The sequence below is a fragment of the Carassius gibelio genome, chromosome B20 (assembly GCF_023724105.1).
Source record: "Carassius gibelio isolate Cgi1373 ecotype wild population from Czech Republic chromosome B20, carGib1.2-hapl.c, whole genome shotgun sequence".
NCBI classification, from domain to species: domain Eukaryota; kingdom Metazoa; phylum Chordata; class Actinopteri; order Cypriniformes; family Cyprinidae; genus Carassius; species Carassius gibelio.
Genome location: NC_068415.1, coordinates 3634244 through 3652908, shown reverse-complemented (window position 1 = coordinate 3652908; position 18665 = coordinate 3634244). Strand labels below are relative to the sequence as shown.

At 36.3% G+C, this 18665-nt stretch overlaps 1 protein-coding gene across 2 annotated transcripts; it reads right to left on the bottom strand.

Moving 5' to 3' along the window:
• Positions 1-292: 292 nt before the first annotated feature.
• tfap2b (transcription factor AP-2 beta) lies at positions 293-14125 on the bottom strand. Of its 2 annotated transcripts, none has more exons than XM_052585688.1 (7): positions 13921-14125; positions 11114-11569; positions 9764-9821; positions 8052-8271; positions 7620-7738; positions 6947-7088; positions 293-2240 (listed from the first exon to the last, which is right to left on the bottom strand). In XM_052585688.1, the coding sequence occupies exons 1-7, from the start codon at positions 13999-14001 to the stop codon at positions 1943-1945; spliced, it is 1374 nt and encodes a 457-aa protein (XP_052441648.1). In that variant the 5' UTR covers positions 14002-14125; the 3' UTR covers positions 293-1942. The 2 variants fall into 2 exon arrangements, with proteins under 2 accessions (XP_052441648.1, XP_052441649.1); XM_052585689.1 differs by lacking the exon at positions 13921-14125 and adding an exon at positions 12090-12557.
• Between the last annotated feature and the right edge of the window lie 4540 nt (positions 14126-18665).

Sequence of the window (18665 nt, the reverse complement as noted above, 5' to 3'; positions counted from 1 at the left end):
TTATTGATTATTCGATAACTAATTATATTAGGCTACTATTGTCTTTTTTCCTGAAGTAAAATAGGCTATCTTTAGCTTTTCCAATGTTGATGTCTGAAATCTGTTGACTTCTTGCCTGTCTAAAAAGTTTTAATGCAAATGTAATAATTACATGGACTAATGATATGATTACGTAAAAAATATATATTTATCTAATCATTAATTTTAGATATTCGGAATTTAGGCACTTTATTCAGAACAACTTTTTGAAATGTTTCGTGCGTAGACCACGTTAATATGACACCGCAACAACTACAATAAAACACACGATTTATTCTTATTTCGAGGTAAATGAAAATCACCAGACAAGAACCAACTTCTAGCCTTCACCACATAACACCGTATCTATGAAACAAAAAATACAGGATGCTATCTAAAACAAGCGTTCACCCACACACAAGACAGTCACAGATAGACGACCCAGTCTATTCCTATGTACAAACGCCCATTAAATTAAGCATAAATAAATATATACAACCATAAATAAAAGAAGCTTCCTTACACAGTTAACCAAATATTAACTTTGACAGACAGGCTATAATCCTGCTTGCGGAACTGAGAAAGTGCGCACTCAGGAGCGCGCAAAGGCTGCGCGTGGCCGTGTTCCAGCACGCGCGGTCACCTCAGTTCTATGCATCTTATAAGAAAGCGCACAAACCCGGTACCCTTTTTATGTCTTTTTTTCTAGGTCAAAGCAAGCTTCCTTTCAGCTGATGTAGGGTTGTAAGAAAAAAAACAATATTTACGCCATAAAGTGTGTTTCTTTGTTGATTTAGCTCTCTGTAAATGTTAGCATATATTAAAAAAAAAAAAAATACATAACAGATTATTATCAGTGAAATAGTTGAATCTGTCGGTCAGCTAAGATGATTGCCATGTCAAAAGTATAACTCAACTGAAAATGTCCTCACATTTTCACAACCAAATGGCCAAGACAACACAAGCAATAGCAGTTTCAGATACAAAGAAATACAACCAAAAATACAAAACCCCCCTGTTCATTAGTAGACAAGCTCTTGTGAATATCGCCAAAGGTGTTTTAAAGGATATATTAAATCTCAGTGCTTTGGCTTGTAATCTTTATATGAATAATTGGACTGAAAACTTATTTTCTAATGAATTGCTGTTTATGTAAAGAATATGTGTATTTTATGAGCTGTCAAATGGTGAATCTTTGTCATAAATCATACTGGATGTAAGATCTGTGATGGACTGCAATGTAAATAGCATGAAGCTTGTTGCAGCACAAATGGTTGCACATATAGGCTACAGCCTCTTTTTGGCAAACACTCAATTTCATTGTACCGCATTATTACTAAATGCAATAAAATCTCTTTCAAATCTATGCAGAGCCAATTTTTACTTGACAACCACTTTTATGGACAGAAGATGATTGTTTTACTGTAGGCGTAGTTGGCAAAAGTTGCATGGAATGTACTTAACATTGCAGAACTGTGCACCTATATTTTAATAAGTATAATTAAATAAAGTAGTTAAAAATGTGTCCACTAGTATCCCAAGCAAACCTGTCCTCCTGTGCGCTGGCCTTTACATTGATGAACACTCAAATATTAGTTATTAGATTCATGAGCATGTGTATAAAGGACAGCCTGCATCTAAGATCATGTAAAATATCATATTTTGATACACAAAAACACACTCACAAACACTCCTTGAATATTTTCACACTCGCGCACGAATGAGATGAAGATGGTGAACGTGTCACAGCAGACTCATGTCCTCCAGTCTCTTTTATCGTATCGCTCCTTTCATTTTCCCGTGATCTGTTGTCCACTCGCCACCTTCAACCCAGAATGTAAAACGCAATGTCATAAAACTAGAGTTTATAGAATCTCTGAACATCTCCAATGACTCGACTTCCTTGATATCGTATTTCCACAGTTCATTTCCTGTGTTTTTCCTCTTTCTCTCCAGCTCCTTTGGAGCCGTCTGCAGGTGTGTGTCGGTTGGGGGTGGGGTTGTTCAGGAACATCTTGTCGAGGCCTTTAAGGGCTTCAGTCAGGTAATTCTGCAAAGCCGTGAGGGCGGCGCAGATGGCTGGAGAACCAAAACCGTGTGTGATGAAGCTGAAGTGTGACAGGCAGCTCTGGATTCCTGGCTCCAGGATGGGCGTAGGCCGAGAGTTTCCTAATGGAGTGCGATCTTGAGCCAACAGGTCCATGAACTCCTTACACAATTGCCTGAGAACAGAAGAGAGACAGAGATGAAACCCAGAATTTTCCAACATCAATCCAAAAAATTACACAATTGTTCTTTACTGGGATTGATGCTTACACAAAGAAATTTTTTAATCCATGGAACTATTCCACTGCACAAAATGCTCTACACACTAAGAAAATGGTTCTTTAAAGAACTGTTTAACAAAAAGCTCTTTGGAGAACCAAAGTGGTTGATATTTTGTTAGTTTCCACGATCACAAATTAATCCACAATTTCTAATTAATAACAACAAATTTGCCAGAAGTGTCAGCAACAGTTAACAATGAGGGGTTTATTGGAGAGTAGCCTACGGATATTAAAGCAAATGTATGTACGTTTTTGAACTTTTGTTTTAACATTTTTAAAACCATTCTGATGGTACTGCGACTTTTAATGGGGTGAATGGCTTCTTTTCTCCCCAAACATTTATTCTAGTAGCAGGCAAGTTTTGTTGGGCAGCTGCCAAATTCTGTGAAAGGCCCAGATTGCTTTACGGCAGCAACAAATGCGTGCATACACTGTAAAAAAAAAAAATTGCGATTTTAACAGTAAAAGACTGTAAAAATGCTACAGTAAAAACCTGTTAATTGGTTATCAGTAACTTTACATACTATAAACGGTGAATAACTGATTAAAAGAAAATTGTACATTTTAATGTAAATTTACAGTAAAATACTGTTAAAATAACAGTTTTTAGAAGTAAATAATTTACAGTGGAAACTGTAAACTGTTTTTTCTTATCGTTTGTGTACATTACAGTTTTATCTTACATCGAATTAAATTAATGTTTCCGCATTATTTCAGTATAATGTGTGTTACTATAATGATGTTTAGTGTTTGAATGACAGTGTGCACCTTCTCTCTCTCTCTCTCTATATGTATTAGTATTTCCCTTCTCTGCTTGTGGAAGAGCTGTTTGTGATGAGCTCTGTTTTTGGTGGTTATCAGTATTACAATGGTTCAAAACAAATATTAGTATCAATATGCTGGTTTATTAACATTACATTAGTTAATTAAATACGTTTTTTTTTTTGTGAATTGAAGTCTGTAAAACCTAAAATGTTGCTAGCATATTCTTAGCAGTGACGTTCTAGCAACCACAGTTGCTGGTACCGTAAATGTCACATATTTGTTTTTATTATTTTTTTTTACAGTGTACAGCTATGCACTGTAATTATGACATATGGCTCCGGAGTCACAAAATTAAAACAACATATAGTTGCTTTAAGTCCGTGTGAACCGGAAGTTGGTGCCGACTTTATTTTAGTGTAGTGACATATTTCCAACTGAAATCTAATATTGAATAGAGGGCGTGGCTTTATTTTTGCACTCCTCCTATCATCTTTCACTCACAGTACTCTAATGGTTGGAGGGGGGTGGTTAAGGATTTTCTGCCCAAGCCATGGCCCAAACGGAGAAGAAATGGCATTTCAGAGCAGATGCAAAAAAGATCAGGTTTTGATTAAAGATTACCAAGACAAACTATTTTTTTTCAGTGGATCAACTTTTTCACGAATTAATTGTTTACACTAAGACTAGCAATATATGCTATTTATTTCATGCAGACTTTATATAAATTAGAGGTTAACCAGCAGGCAGAGTATGTCAATATATAACGTCAGGATTGATAATATAATCTTGATTGAAAATAAAGATTGAGTTGACGTCGGTTTCTGACACCAATTTTACATTGACTTAACATAGAATTTTGCTTACACAGCCTAAAAACAACAAATAACAACATCAGCTGATGTCGGTACTGGACATCAAATTAACATTGACATTAGACGTTGACTTGACATTGAATTTTGGTCACCCAATGTTGAGACTGAGATTTAACCAAATATAAACGCCTTTTTAACGCCTCATTATAAACGATTTTGTGTGCCTGCTGGGTAATTTAAAGTTAAATGTATATTCCTGACACTCAAGAACAAAAATGACTTTTGTCTCAATTTATAGTGATATAAAAGTTAATGCTCCTTTAAACAATGTAATTTTGAGCTAAATTTAGTCTATGCTATCTGATAAAATTGTTTGTACTATATACAAACAATTATATATACAGGTATATACATTTATATTTATATACACATACACTTATTTATCTAACACACATACTTAGTGTACACTTTGCATTTTTGCACATAATATACCTGTACATACATAACTGCTTAATGTAATATACCTGCCACACAATTGTAAATTTGTATACTGTCATTCCTTACCAACTTTTTTTTATTATTATTATTCTTTTATGTGTTTTTTGTTCTGTTGCTGTCATTCTGTTGCACTGCAGAGCTTCTATCACGAAAACAAATTCCTTGTATCTGTAAACATACTTGCCAATAAAACTCATTCTGATTCTGATAGTTCCTTTTTTCTGTGTGTATTGTGGACATTTTATGTGTTTATTGCTGCTGGTGAGTGTTTGCACAAGGTGATTGGAGGAACTATATTTTATTACTTTTTCTGTAGGAAAACAACTTAACATGCCAATAAATGCACAACATTCTGCTAATGGGACAGTGCGGGGTCTAGACATGCTCTTTTTACAGCAAGACTAGTCAGGTGGGTTTTAGGATCAATCCCACTAACTGTGTCCTATCCAATTCCTTTACCATCTATACAACTGTGATCCAATCAGAGAATGTCATGACATTTTTTCATGGCACATCAAGCATGACAAATTCTTCATTCACATTTATCAGAACATATATCAGAAGGGACGTGCTTGATCTTCTGTATCAGTTAAAGAAACGCAACCTGCTCGCTCATGGATTACAACATACATTTTTCAAGAAATGAATTTAAGTCATAAGTTGAATTAAACAATCAAATGGAAAAGACATCATCCACGATTCCATTAAAAAAAACCTTTCTTCCTCCAAAAGAAGCTGAAAAGAACTGTCATCTTACTGCCATGGATATTCCTACTTCTTTCTGTATATATAAATCTACATATTCTTTTAACTGAGTGTGAAATATTGATTATAAAAGAGAACTCATACATAATATCAAAGCCACTAACTCTGAAAACCCTCATCCATAAAATACAAACACTGTGACTTCAGCATTTGGACATTTATGATGAAATTGATAAAATGAAAAAAAGTATTCAATAAAAACTTTGGATATGTTAGGCTCACAGAGATCAAACAGTAAAACAATTACAAAATCCCTAGTTCATATCAGACCCATGTTTGTCGATCTCAGTATCTCACATAATGGTGATGTGATTGCTTGATGCTCATAATTATTTTGAGTAATAGAAAACACAGATAACAGGTGCTCTGAGAGGTTTAAGCTTGCAATAGTTCAGTTGCTTTGTGGTGTCCCTGAGAATCATGGGTAAAAGGCATATGCCAATCAGACTGCGAGCAAAAGGTCTCCAAAAATATTTTTTAAAAAGGTTGACATCTACTTTAAATGAAACTCTCCAGTGTACACTGTCCATAAATATGAAGAAGGGAGAGAACTTGAAATCCTCAAGAGCAAAGCCTGCATATTTCTGTTTCTGAGAGGAAACCCCATCAATTAGAATAAAGCCATCAGTTTAACTTTCAGTCTACTGGGAGAGTGTCTTTATCTGTCATTACTGGGGAATATTCTGTTCTCAGCATATTTCACTTCCCGAAAGACGCAGTGCTCTCAATATTCAAGCTTTTCTTGCTTTGGGGAATCATACGGAAAAATATAGGCAGATATTTTAGCCATGTGCCCAGATGGCCTGATACTAATGTCCTCCCAACATTTGACCTCCATGTTTTTCTGAAACTGCCTACTTGTGTATACAGTTAACATCCAATAACAATATGATCACCAATGTAATTCAAATAGCCTAATTATGATGTCTGAATCTTGTATGGTTAATTTAAAAGCATTTAAGTTGATCAAATACTTTTTGGCCTAATTTATACAGTATGAAATTCTTGACTTTTTAAGAGCATGCATCCAAAACTACTTGTGCCATGTTCATAATAAAAATGCTTTGAGGTGCAATGTAATCTCAAATAAGAATTTGAGCAAACGATCACACTTCTGTCTTTAAAAGGTCATTTGTGACAAACAGTTCAAATGCCTCCAACTGGCAGCGTTGCAGAGCCCTGCTGTGGCATCTGCAGTTGTCTGGACTTGTCAGATTTTGACCCACATTCGCTTTCGCGTCTCAACACCACAAACAGTCTTGTTGTCCAGTCGGGAGAGCGCAGCGCGCCTCTGTCTCATTCGAGAGCGACAGAACGCGAGTGCCCGAGGCGCGTGCAGGGGCGGGGGCGCGGGCTGACTGACGGGACTTTGACAGACAGACTGTGAAAGGAGAGGCGAGGGAGCAGGGAGGAGGGATGACCTTAGGCAAAACTTCAAGGGGAAAGCTGGCACTTTAAGACTTGAAACATTTCACTTAAATATAATGAGTTTTTAGCTCGGTGCCAGGCTGAGATGGATAAGAGACGCGTGTTTCTGCTGGACCTGAACTGCCTCATTAGAAACCAGCTAAACGTGTCAAAGCGCACCAGGCACTAAGCGGACAGCTATCAAAACGAGAATCCGTGATGGATTCAACATTCACTTCGAAATGTGGCTACACATTTGTTCAGATGAGGGCGGTTATACCAGGTTCCAAAGAAAGCAACGAATGCATAAATCACAGTTAAACAACAGACTGTGACACGTTATAGTATACTTACTTTGTGGCAAGCAGCATGTTCTTTCGCGAGTGCAGTTCGTTTGGATCTGTGTGCTGTCTGTTCAGATATTCAGACACGGCCTTTGTGGGAAATTCCGTTTCACAAATGTAGCCAAAGTCGCGAGCCAAATGAACAGCTTCTCCTGGAAATGAAAAATAAACACAATATGGTGAAATGGAATTACTGCACATCATCGCTTAAAATATTTCATAGCCTACTAAATTACAGCTGTAGCACTGGAGGGAGAAACAGAGTATTAAGCGAATGAAAGATCGCCGTGCAGAAACAATCAGACAGTCACAACAATAATTAAATGAAATTTGCTGTACTGGTTAAAATTTCGTTTTACTGCCTCTGCATCTGTTAACTATTTGCACCGCCTAAGGAAAATAAATCATATTAGAGAAACTCCCAAGGCAATAAAATGTAATCTAGCCTAACATGTTCGAGGTTCGTTCGTAAATTCAATTTTTCATTTTAGGCATAAATTGTAAAATTATTCGAGATCCACTATTAAACTTAAACTAAGTGCGTAAAAAAAAATCGGGCATGTTTTCCATTAATGGCCATTGTTTTCCTCATTTGAAGGGCCTGAATTCCCAAACGGTGAGAAAAAAAACAAAAACAAAACAACAATCTAAATGGGAAATAAGAATCAGATGTCCTGCTTTACCTTCTACTAGCGACGTCAGTAAAGTGACATTCGCTGCTTTGCGTCTCCCCGCGGGCAAATTCAAGCCGATCTTCTCCAGCTTTTCCCTCAGTGATCTCCCGCCATTTTTCGACTTCGCTCTGAGGATAGCGAAGGCATAATTAGAGACGTGTTTTTTTAAAGGATTGACAGCAAAGAAGCACTATGACAATTAAAATGTTTAGGCAGGACATGTTTAGGCAGGAGTAATTGAAAAATCTCTCAAAAACAACAACAAAAAATAAATTTGTTCAGCGTCCAACGTTGCCTATACAACGTCTCGTCAGTAACTGCAGATGTGGTCATCGTAACCCAGATGTTTGGAGTTCAAATTGAATATAAGATTTGTCTTTAATCCATTGACCTCTGCTAAGACAATAATGTGGATTCTGGCTGATTTATCGATGCTCTCACCTCCGTAGAACCCCGCCAAGCAGAGAGGCATTGAGGCACTCTGGCGGAGAGAGGCGCCGCTGGACCTCGCCAACCGTCACTTTATATTTGGATGTGGAGCTAAGAAGCGACAGGCGGCCGGGAACCGAGCAGAAGACCTCGTTGACGTTCACGGTGATCCCGCCGATTAGACCGTCTTTGTTCATCATCAGAGAAGCGACGCTCTTGTGTGGAACTGGAACTGTGCGAGAGAAACAGACAGAAAACTGAGCTACGTCGTTTAATAGAGACCTAGACTCACATTTAGCCTACTGGAATATGAACACTGCTTTTCAAAATAACTCTAAAGCGAGAGTTGTTATCATTTTAAAATAATATCTAAGAATAGTTACAGACAACCCAGGCTTGTGGGAATATTATGCTATGTGAAATCTTGGCGTGCTCCCGCTTTCTTACGTTAATTCCACATACAACAGAAAGAAAGTCAGAATTGTCCATTAATACAAACATTACGGAAAGCATGCAGTATTTTTTATATAAAATGATATAGGCTGTTTTATCTAAACATGTTACCAACTTTATATAGCCTAGCCTATAACAACCACGGCGTTAAAAAAAATGAAGGCCTATGCATGTTTGTGCTGTAATGTTTTGCAGTTTCCAACGTGATTAAAATGCTAGCAATAGCTGCACTTATAAATGTTGCCAGGCACTGAGATTTAGTCCTTTTAGTCCGTTTATTCAATTCAGTTAGGCTACACTTGTTCAATTCAGTTCCACAGTGACATTTGCACACTATTTACTACGGTCATTTATTATTTTATCGATTGGCAATGGACATGTGCTAATAACATTAACCACCTATTTTTCAAATCACCCCCTCCCCTCCACACACAAACTCACAAGCTGACCGTCAAACGACGTCTACTAACTTAAGCGCTAATGGGGTAACGAGCGCGCGAGCCCGCGGAGATCTCTAAAGGGGATAATAGAGAAAACGAGCTCTAAACGAGCTCACGAGATCCAGGCTCAGAAAACCATCCATCACAGCGGCCACTTAAAGGCCGTCTCTTCTGGGAGGCCAGTGTTCCGTTAACTAAATTACCGGCAAACGTCCCTCATCACGGACAAATATTAACACGAGCCCAGGGAGTTTTGCTTAAGCTTTTACTGACTGCATGAAGGCCTTATCTCGGAGTAAATATGTCAAAACCTCTGTGGAGAACAACAAAGTGGTGCTTAAACGTCGATCTTAAACAGTCATGTTCCCAAAGAAAATAGGCATGTATAAATCTGGAATTTGCGCTACTGTTTTAAAGAACAAGAGACAGCTGATAATAACTTAAGTCTATAGACGATATAAATTGGTCGATTATTAGCTATAACGAAACTAAAGTCTCTGTAGTGACAAAAACAGTTCGATTATAACGGTGACGATATGATTCTAAAAATATTAAATGGCTTCCAATTCCACTTGCTTTGGCTGGGCGTCCAAGGCTAAGAAAATAGGATGGTGACATTATTTAAATACCAGATGTGGTTCAGCGCATGCGTGAAAAGGTGTGTCAAGGTGTATTCACCTGAAAATACTTTTTGCCCTAAATACAGTAGGCTAATTCCTTCTATCAGCATTTTTTTTCAAAACCCAGTGATCGTTGAAAAATATTAAATTATCAAATAATTAAATAGGCCCACAACAATGGCATAATTCTTCCAGCCATTTTCTAATTTACCTTTTTTAATGACAGACTGATCCAGGATGTTCATCCCGTTGTTTGCGTCCTCCATAGCCTAAAAAGGCAGCATAATGAGAAAACATTTAACTTTTGAACAAAGGCAACAGCAATTATAAAAATTCTTATAACTTCAGAACAATTACTTTTTGTTTAGTAATGAAAATACCAGTAGATTCCACCGGGGACATTGACAAAAAACCATCAATTTAATCAATCAATAAACTCCAAAAATTCCAGTCCAGGATGATTTTATTTTTTATTTATTTTTAAATAATGAACATTAGCAATTAAAAATTTGTTTTTTAATTAAGTGTAGTACTAATACCATTGTATTCACTAACAATTCATCCAAAAATAAAATTCTCCATGTAAGTTTTCTGAATGAATTTTATTGAAGGAAACGTTAACTAATCTGCAATGAATTATATATATATATATATATATATATATATATATATATATATATATATATATATATATATATATATATATATATATAACAAAAATGTTTTTTATTTAAAAATGAAAATAAACCCAATGTCAGTTAGGCTACCTTTTATAATCATTTTAGAAAGGCCGACAATCATTGTCCAGTCAGCTGAACGCATAAACATGTCAATTGACGAAAATGAAATATGATGTGTGCAAAGAAATATTAATACAAAAAATCAGATGGTTAACAGATGGTTTTTTATTTTTACCCATTGCAACAATACTTTTAAGTTATTTTTCCTCAACAGAGGTCAAACGTTATTGCTTTTAAATAGTATTTATAACGTACAAATATACTTTCAAAAACCAAAATGTTATTTCAACCACAAACCAACATTGTTTCTGATAAAAAGCAAGCCTTATAATATATATATCCAGCTCTACTACTATTAGCCTACTAAATACTAAAAACTAAAGATAGTTTGGATTCCGTTAATTGATAAATATACATATAGACTTGAATGTATAATGTAAAATGTTTGTAACTAGTTTCAGAAAATGTCAACAGGTCCGAAAACACACTGAAAATACACAGAATTATGTCACAGAGAGCTACTGCAGTTATTTAGAATACAAGATAAAAATATTCCAAATTAAATCATTAAACGTTAGTTCACTATTCACTAAAAACGCTGGGTTGTTTTATCCCAATGTTGGATTCATTTTTTTTTACATTAAAATTCTAACCCAAAAGTTGGGTTAGTCCATATCTGACCCAAAGTTGTGTTGAAACAAACCAGCATTTGTTAAAAAAAAAAAATAGACACAGATTTATCCTACTACACTTCTTTGTGGAAATTATATCCCGACAAAAGAGGTTGTTGTCCAAGCCAAAAAACTAAAATCATAACCAACCTGCACATCTTCCATGCCGTGTGTCAGGCCATGAAGGGACAGACCATCTCCCATCCCCGCCTCGAGCCCGTGATGTGTGGAGTGGAGCAGCACGTCCGGTCGGCGCATGCTGGAGTAGTCCCGCCGGGGGTCCAGACCCGAGAGCTGCGGTAAAGAGGCTCGAGGCTGCGGCAGTAAAGCTCCGCTCTCCGAGCCCATGTCCTGCCTCTGCCGGGAGCCCCACGGGTGCTGCTGGGACTGGTGAAGAGCGTTCAGAGAGTACGGGTCACTGACGTGTGAGTACGGGTCCTGACTCTGGTGATACGGCAGCGGCTGGTACGGCGGCGGAAAGTACGGCGGTTGGAAGTCCGAGGAAGGTGTGTGAGAGAGCGGCGGAGCGCTGGAGTACGGACCCTGAGAGACCGATCCCAGCTGGGACAGTCTGGAACTGTGGCTCGGTACCCCATCATGGCGGTCCTTCAAACGAGAAAAGCATATTTATACGATTACAAACCAACCATTTGTTTTAATTTTCTTTTTCTTTTCTTTTTTTTTTTTAAATAAACTTTTGGGATGTTTTGAATGGCTAATGGAACGAATCCAACGACACCCAAAGAATATTAAATATAGGCTATAGCACCCTATATCGGCGCCCGCGGTGAAGCGAGAAAGTACAAAAACTTTCAAAATATTTGCATTTTCGCACTGACTCGACTTAAATTACTACCCTGACAAAAATGAATCATCACAAAGTCCTGCTAATTAAAAATGGTAACCACAACATGGTTTTGCTATACTAACCATAGTTTAACCATAGTATTTGTAGTAAAACTGTGCGTCCCCCCCAAAAAACTATGGTTCTGCTATACCGCACTTTAACTACAATTAAACCATGGTTAATTTTCGTATAAGCTCGCCTCATAACAAGCAAAACACGCATGCCACATTTTTACCACGCAGCTACAAGAAAGTATTTTTCTTAGTGTTTCAGACTCACCGTGGAGGAATACGTGTGCACTAACATCTGGACGAAAAAACGCGAGCTCGTTTGGAGCAGAAGGACAAGCGACAACGCGACACACGCTCGCCTGAAGAAAAATGCGTTTCCTTCTCAACTCTTCATGACCGCACGGAGTAAAAACTTGATTTTTTTCTCTTTCAGCTAAGATGGCTTCTCCCACACAGCCCTGTTCCTCCAGGTCTCGGTTCTGTTCTTCCCGATCCGACGCTCTGATCCAGAGTGCGGTGCTCCGTCCGTGCGCCTCGCTACACCTCCTCAGAATAATTGTTATTCATGACTCCTCTAATATTGCGGGAATACTTAAAGCAGTGGGGAGCAGCGGAGCGTGAAGGCGCTGCTGCTGTAAGTGACGTTCATTCAGGAGGAGGAAACACTCGTGCTCTGTTTTATTCCCCTCTCTGTTTGAGGTCCGGCATGCACGGGTCCGGACCTCTTTCTTTTGCTATTGTTGTCTTTTAAGTTATTGTTGTGTGTGCACAGTCCATTTATCTCCAGCCAGAACAAACGAATCTCAGGAATCAGCTGCTTTGAGCAGGCAGATGGACAGAGGCCTCATTCACAAGCACATATACTCACATACTTTAATATGCATTATAACCACTACATCATACTCACCTTATAGCTATTCAGACTCACAATAGCCAAACTGGATTCCACCATACTACTAGACCCTACTTAATTATGGCTTAATTATAAAAAGAAGCTCTACTTCTACAGCCAATATCTGATTAAAAAAATATATTTGGAGCTATGCCCTTCCTATAAACTTACCATAGTTTCACATGCATACGTGTGTTTATCCAGGCCCATGAACAAAAACATAAACTTTACGATAACAATATTACACTAATATGATAAAACACTCATCGCGGTACAAACCTTCCCTTATAAATGTCTGAAAAAAGATTACGTTTTAAAACAAGATAATCATAATCAATTTATTATTATTTTATTTTTTTACTTTTATTTTGTTTCTGCACCGGGTGACAGTTTAAAGTCCTCCACTAATGGTGCCCCATTAAACAGCTCGTATAATGGTCGATTTCACGGACTGGGGTCGAAGTGTTTAATTACACGCGTGACGGTGACTGTGAGAGAAAAGCCATGTGTGACTCTCTGGGTCGGCATCCCGCGAGGCTTTTCCAAAAACCACCATGAGTCTCTCCCACGAGCTCGAGCTCATTCAGGGGGATCCACGGGACTCCCACGCGTGACACTGCGTCCTCTCCTTCAGAAGACGCGATTCTCTTATTGATAAATCGATGGCAGGCTCTCAAGAAAATAATGCAAGAAGCATTTCAATGCATATAAACATTGACATTTTCTTCTTTATGCTAACTCTTTAAGACTTTTTTTTAAAAAAAATACCTCTTACATAAATACAAACAATATTAAAGCGTAAAAATTGTTCTTTTTTTTACAAATATTTTAACATTCTGAATTTTCAAATTCTGATTTTTTTTCTAATTCCAGAATTTTTAAAGTTATAATATTAAAAACTCTCATGTAAACAAATGAAAAATAGCTACTTTTAAAGGAAATAAAGTAAGCTGCTAGAATCACTACATGGCTAATACAAAAATAACAAGCAACTGAGTAAAAATTAATTAGTATGACAAACTTTTTCTAAATCAAACGTTCATCATTTGCATTTTCCCCTTATTTATATAATCAGAATAAACCTCCTATCAGCAAGAGACAAAACATATTAGAAAAAAACACGACAAAATGCAACGTATTTTTTTTTGTCGTTATATAAATCAAACAGTGAAAAAACAGATGCAGATGTAGTTTGTCTTCTCATTACCTCGTATATATCTTCATACTTGACATTTTCCACCAGTTTCCACAGCATGTTCGCGCGCTGATCCCTGTATAACGAGTGCATTCATGTGAAGAGTGAAGATCTCAACTCTCTCTCTCTCTCTCTCCCTCTCTCTCACTCACTCACTGAAAGCGTAAAGCTCGTAGAAACATTCCCGATTCCCCTTCACGGTGTTTGTCGGCGTTGATACAGTGAATGTCTAATGTTAAGTGTGTTGACTTTGAGCTGTATGTAAAGCTGCTGCGGGGGATTCGCTGAGACTCCAGCTCCATCATCAACTGAAGATGAAGTGAACGACTAACAAACGCGCTCTGCCATTTCACACGACTGAGTCAACGTGTGAGCAAGGAATTTACAGGAAATAGAATAAAAAGAACACATAACGTAAAATAATCAATAGCTCTCTTATATAGGCTAATTTCAAAAGCACATCTTGCAATGTCAGTAAATAGTCGGAGAAGGCGATGATAGGTGCAACTTTTAATTCACGAGAGGGGTTTGTTTGCTACAACTCTGTCATTGCTGTAAGCAAACATTACCTCAAAGACCCTTGCAAAAAAGCGAGGTCAGATTGTCCAGCGCTGCCTCTTTAACCAGATACAGCTGTAGTGATGAGATGCAGTCCAGTGCGCCCCCTGCTGGTCAGTCAAACATATACTTAAACACTAAAAAGAGAACAAAAAGCTCGTTTCAGGTTGACTGGAAACAGAATAACAAAACATTTCAGCTTGTTTTGAGACTAGATTAAGATTAACTAGATTAACTTCATGTTACCATGATAGCCTACTCCTCAAGATCCGCGGTGCTCTGTCCAGCTCCTGCAGAGTTTAGTCCCAGCCCTGCTCTAACACACCTGTCTGTAACTGACCCTTTGCTAAGCCACGCCCCCTGGGTACCACTGCTGTCTCTGAGAACCGGTGAAGAAAGTTCCACAGAAACAAACTGAGTTCGAATTAAACGTGATCAGGCGGTAAAATGGAACGTGATTTATTCTTCCGCTAGTTTGGAATGAATTGTGATTTTGCTAAGCATTTTTAATCTCCAGTTTTCTTAAAGGAATTATTAACTGCAAATCAGAATTGAAGCAATCACTTCTCACAGTTAAATAAAATAAAAATGAATTCAATGATCACAGTGAACAAAACTGTTATTTAGGTGGTACTGTGAACTTGGTTTTATCAGCACTGCAGTGACCTAAATCAAAATGAAAACAAACAAACATGAATTTACCTTAAAGCAAACGAAGGATTTTTTATTTTATTTATTTTGAAGATGTATTTGGGATTGAGCCCTGACACACAGTTTAAAACGCAAGTTTATCAATATTTTAGGTACACAACATTGCTTTTAAAACTGTGCAAAACCACCCAAATCCTCCAAAGACTGACATTAGGTAACAGAAAAAGCTTAAGTAAAAGTGGTGGACAAAAAGCCCCTTGCAAAAATAATACAATTAAATAAATAAATGGAAACAATAAAATATGGCTGATGTTAAATTATAAGCTGGGGATAGTTATTACAGTTGTTACTCCAGCAAATGTATATTTCTTGAGGTAGGTTTATTTAATTATCAGTTTGAAGACAAAAATCTTAAAAGGAAAAATAGACTAAAGTAGATATTTTGCGACAACATGCCCCAGTAGCAGACATGTATAGTTGGAAAAGGTGTCACAAATGGAGCCTGCCATTGGAACAGCCTACTGTCTGCAACATGTAAACAATAAAACTATTATGAAAGCTAACAAACTATCTATCTATCTATCTATCTATCTATCTATCTATCTATCTATCTATCTATCTATCTATCTATCTATCTATCTATCTATCTATCTATCTAATCTCTATAGTAATTAATTGTCATTAATAAATCAAATAAAATGTAAATATAAAACATAAAAACATAAAATTAAGGCAGACAGAATAATTATAAAAACAATTAAATGTTTAATCATTTTAATTATTTTATCCAATTGAATGTAATTAATTTCAGTGCTAGAATTATTAGTTCAGTAATAAATTCAACACAAGCACTTACAATTTAACTTATAATCTCACATGTAAAAACTGGAGACTATTATATTTAAATAGATACTAACATACAAGTTGTTGTAGTATGACTGACAGGTGCAGCAGTGATCCAGTGTTTCTGTTCATGTAGACCGGTAACAAGAGGTCACTAGGTCACTAGAAATACACAGTTTTCCAGTTTTGTTACTGAAATATGATGTGCATTGTCAACATTCTGCTACATGTCCTAATATTTTCCAGAATGATTTAAATCTACTAAATGTGTATACTGTGGGACATTTTTGTTTGAGACTAACTGAGCTCACTGATCTTGACCCAGTTTCGTGTCAGTTTCTCAGATCTGTTTTATTGGCCATTAAGATGCTGCCTGATGTATGGAAGAGTGAAAATAATCTGTGATTAATGTTTTAGCAGCCCCGCTGCCACATAGAAAGTGCCAGAACCACACACAGACACACACTTACTCTGGGCATGTCTAGAGTCCATGACAGATGTCCAAACAGTTTGAGAGAAAGTATGCTCATTCTGCAAAGACTTTGATTAGAATTCAACATAATCACACATTAAAATTCTCACAGAACACAAAAAACTCATGAGCACACAGAGATTCTCATGCACATGCGCACAAACACATCTCTGGCATTTTCAGGAAATAATTATAACATTTTATATTTTAATAGGTAAGCACATTAATTTCACTAAAATTAAAATGTGCCTCATAAAAATAAAATATGTGAAAACTCATATGCACACTAGATTTATTTTATAATTTTTTTTTAAGTGTGTGTGCATGTGTGTGTGAGCTCAACCATACGCTGCCATTATAAAAGCTGGCCAGAAGATGGCGCGCGAGTAACGTGATAAATATCCATTATCCATTGAGTTAATTTCGAAGAGGTAAGTCCAGATGCTTAATAATAGTCTTCACAAACACGTTTCCCATTGGACCTTCAAAGCACCCAGTAAAATCAGAATAACCAAAAAAAAAAAAAATGTATTATATATATATATATATATATATATATATATATATATATATATATATATATATATATATATATATATATATATATATATATATATATATATATAATAAATTATTTAATTATGTAAATTATATATAAAATGATGTTATTATATATATATATATATATATATATATATATATATATATATATATATATATATATATATATATATATATATATATATATATAATACTTTTTTATTGGTAACTCTGATTTTACTGGGTACTTTGAAGGTGTGTGTATATATATATATATATATATATATATATATATATATATATATATATATATATATATATTATTATTATTATTATTATTATTATTATTATTATTATTTTAATGTGCATAGCTTTGCTAATTATCGTTGTTTAAATACAGTGAAAATCGATGGTATGGTCACTAGATATGGAGCTAAGTAAATGTGCTTGGACTCATTTTGGTAGCTACACTAATTCAAAAGCATTAATTACAGCCTATAGGCTAATATTAACATCTAGTGTAGCCTATGTAGGAATATATTTAGACCTTTGTCTTATCTAAATAAAGTTGTTATGTCTATTATTTATGATAACTGAACTCAGAACCGCTGGGTTGGAACAGTCTGACTTGATCGGTTTGTTTACAGAGAATAAGTGATAATTGTTTGGTTGTGAGTAGCCTGGCTTCTCTGTGTTTTCCTCATGAGGACTTTTCATTTGCATTTTACTTTTTAAACTTGCAATTAATTACTCACCGCGTAAACTAGGTCGAGTCCACGTGCTTGCGTATTAAAATTAAAGCGGAACTTTATGTATTGAACGTCACACATGCTTTAGAACCGCTCAAACTGATAAAACACAACCGTGATCAATAAATGCGCTAATTATGCGTCAAGGCTGCTTGGGTTTTCCTAAGATGGTGTTATTGGGAAAGGCTATTTAGGCTACATTCGTTAACGTTGACTAGTCGCTGATTATTGAAAGTACTGAGATCAGACAGCGTTTTCCTCTAAAATAAAATCTGAATATGAATGCGCATCTCTTTTATCTTGTGCAAAGCTTCGCATCGATCTGTCAGTCGGTTATTGACTTTGTAAAGCCTTCCGGTGCAGCTTCGTGTTGGTCTTTCTGTGCAGTTAATGATCTCTTCTGCTTGGCAGCTTATTTATTCTACATCAACCTTTTTTTTCGTTATGTATTCAATAATAGTCCAAACTGTAAAGTTTAGCTGCATTGTGATTGTTTTTAGAATTAATAAAATGCAGTAATTGTATAAATAAAGCTGCTTCTGCTGTCTTTTTGCCTTTTAATTTTCTCTCAGTATTTCCTCGGTGTTTTGTTGAATGATTTCACAGGGTATTTTCCTTCTTTGTGAATGAAATAAGTGTGTAAATGAGTGAGGTAAAGCACATACTTTCCTGCAGTTATTTACAAATCTATTAAACCTAAACCAGCTAATGAAGGTCTTCAGGCTCATTGAGAAGCTGCTCTGAAGTAGGATGATGAAAAGCCAGCAAGGCAGGTCAGCCAAAGACTTGTCTGGGTAAAAACCACTTCTTTAAAATGAAGGACAGACCCAGGTGAGAGATTTTTTGGCTGCAGCAGGTTGTTAGGTGGAAGTGTGTGTCTGATCAATCAATAAGGAGTTGTCTGTGTCGAATCAATTACAAATGCACATAATGATTTGTATTCA

Bases quoted from the DNA above. Each gene is read 5' to 3' on its own strand.
- tfap2b (XM_052585688.1), bottom strand. From the start codon at position 14,001: ATGCACTCGTTATACAGGGATCAGCGCGCGAACATGCTGTGGAAACTG. The intron at 11,570-13,920 runs GTAATGAGAAGA...TCTCGTTTGAAG, and splicing joins AGTATGAAGATATATACGAG to GACCGCCATGATGGGGTACC. The intron at 7,739-8,051 runs GTGAGAGCATCG...CGCTATCCTCAG, and splicing joins CTTGGCGGGGTTCTACGGAG to AGCGAAGTCGAAAAATGGCG.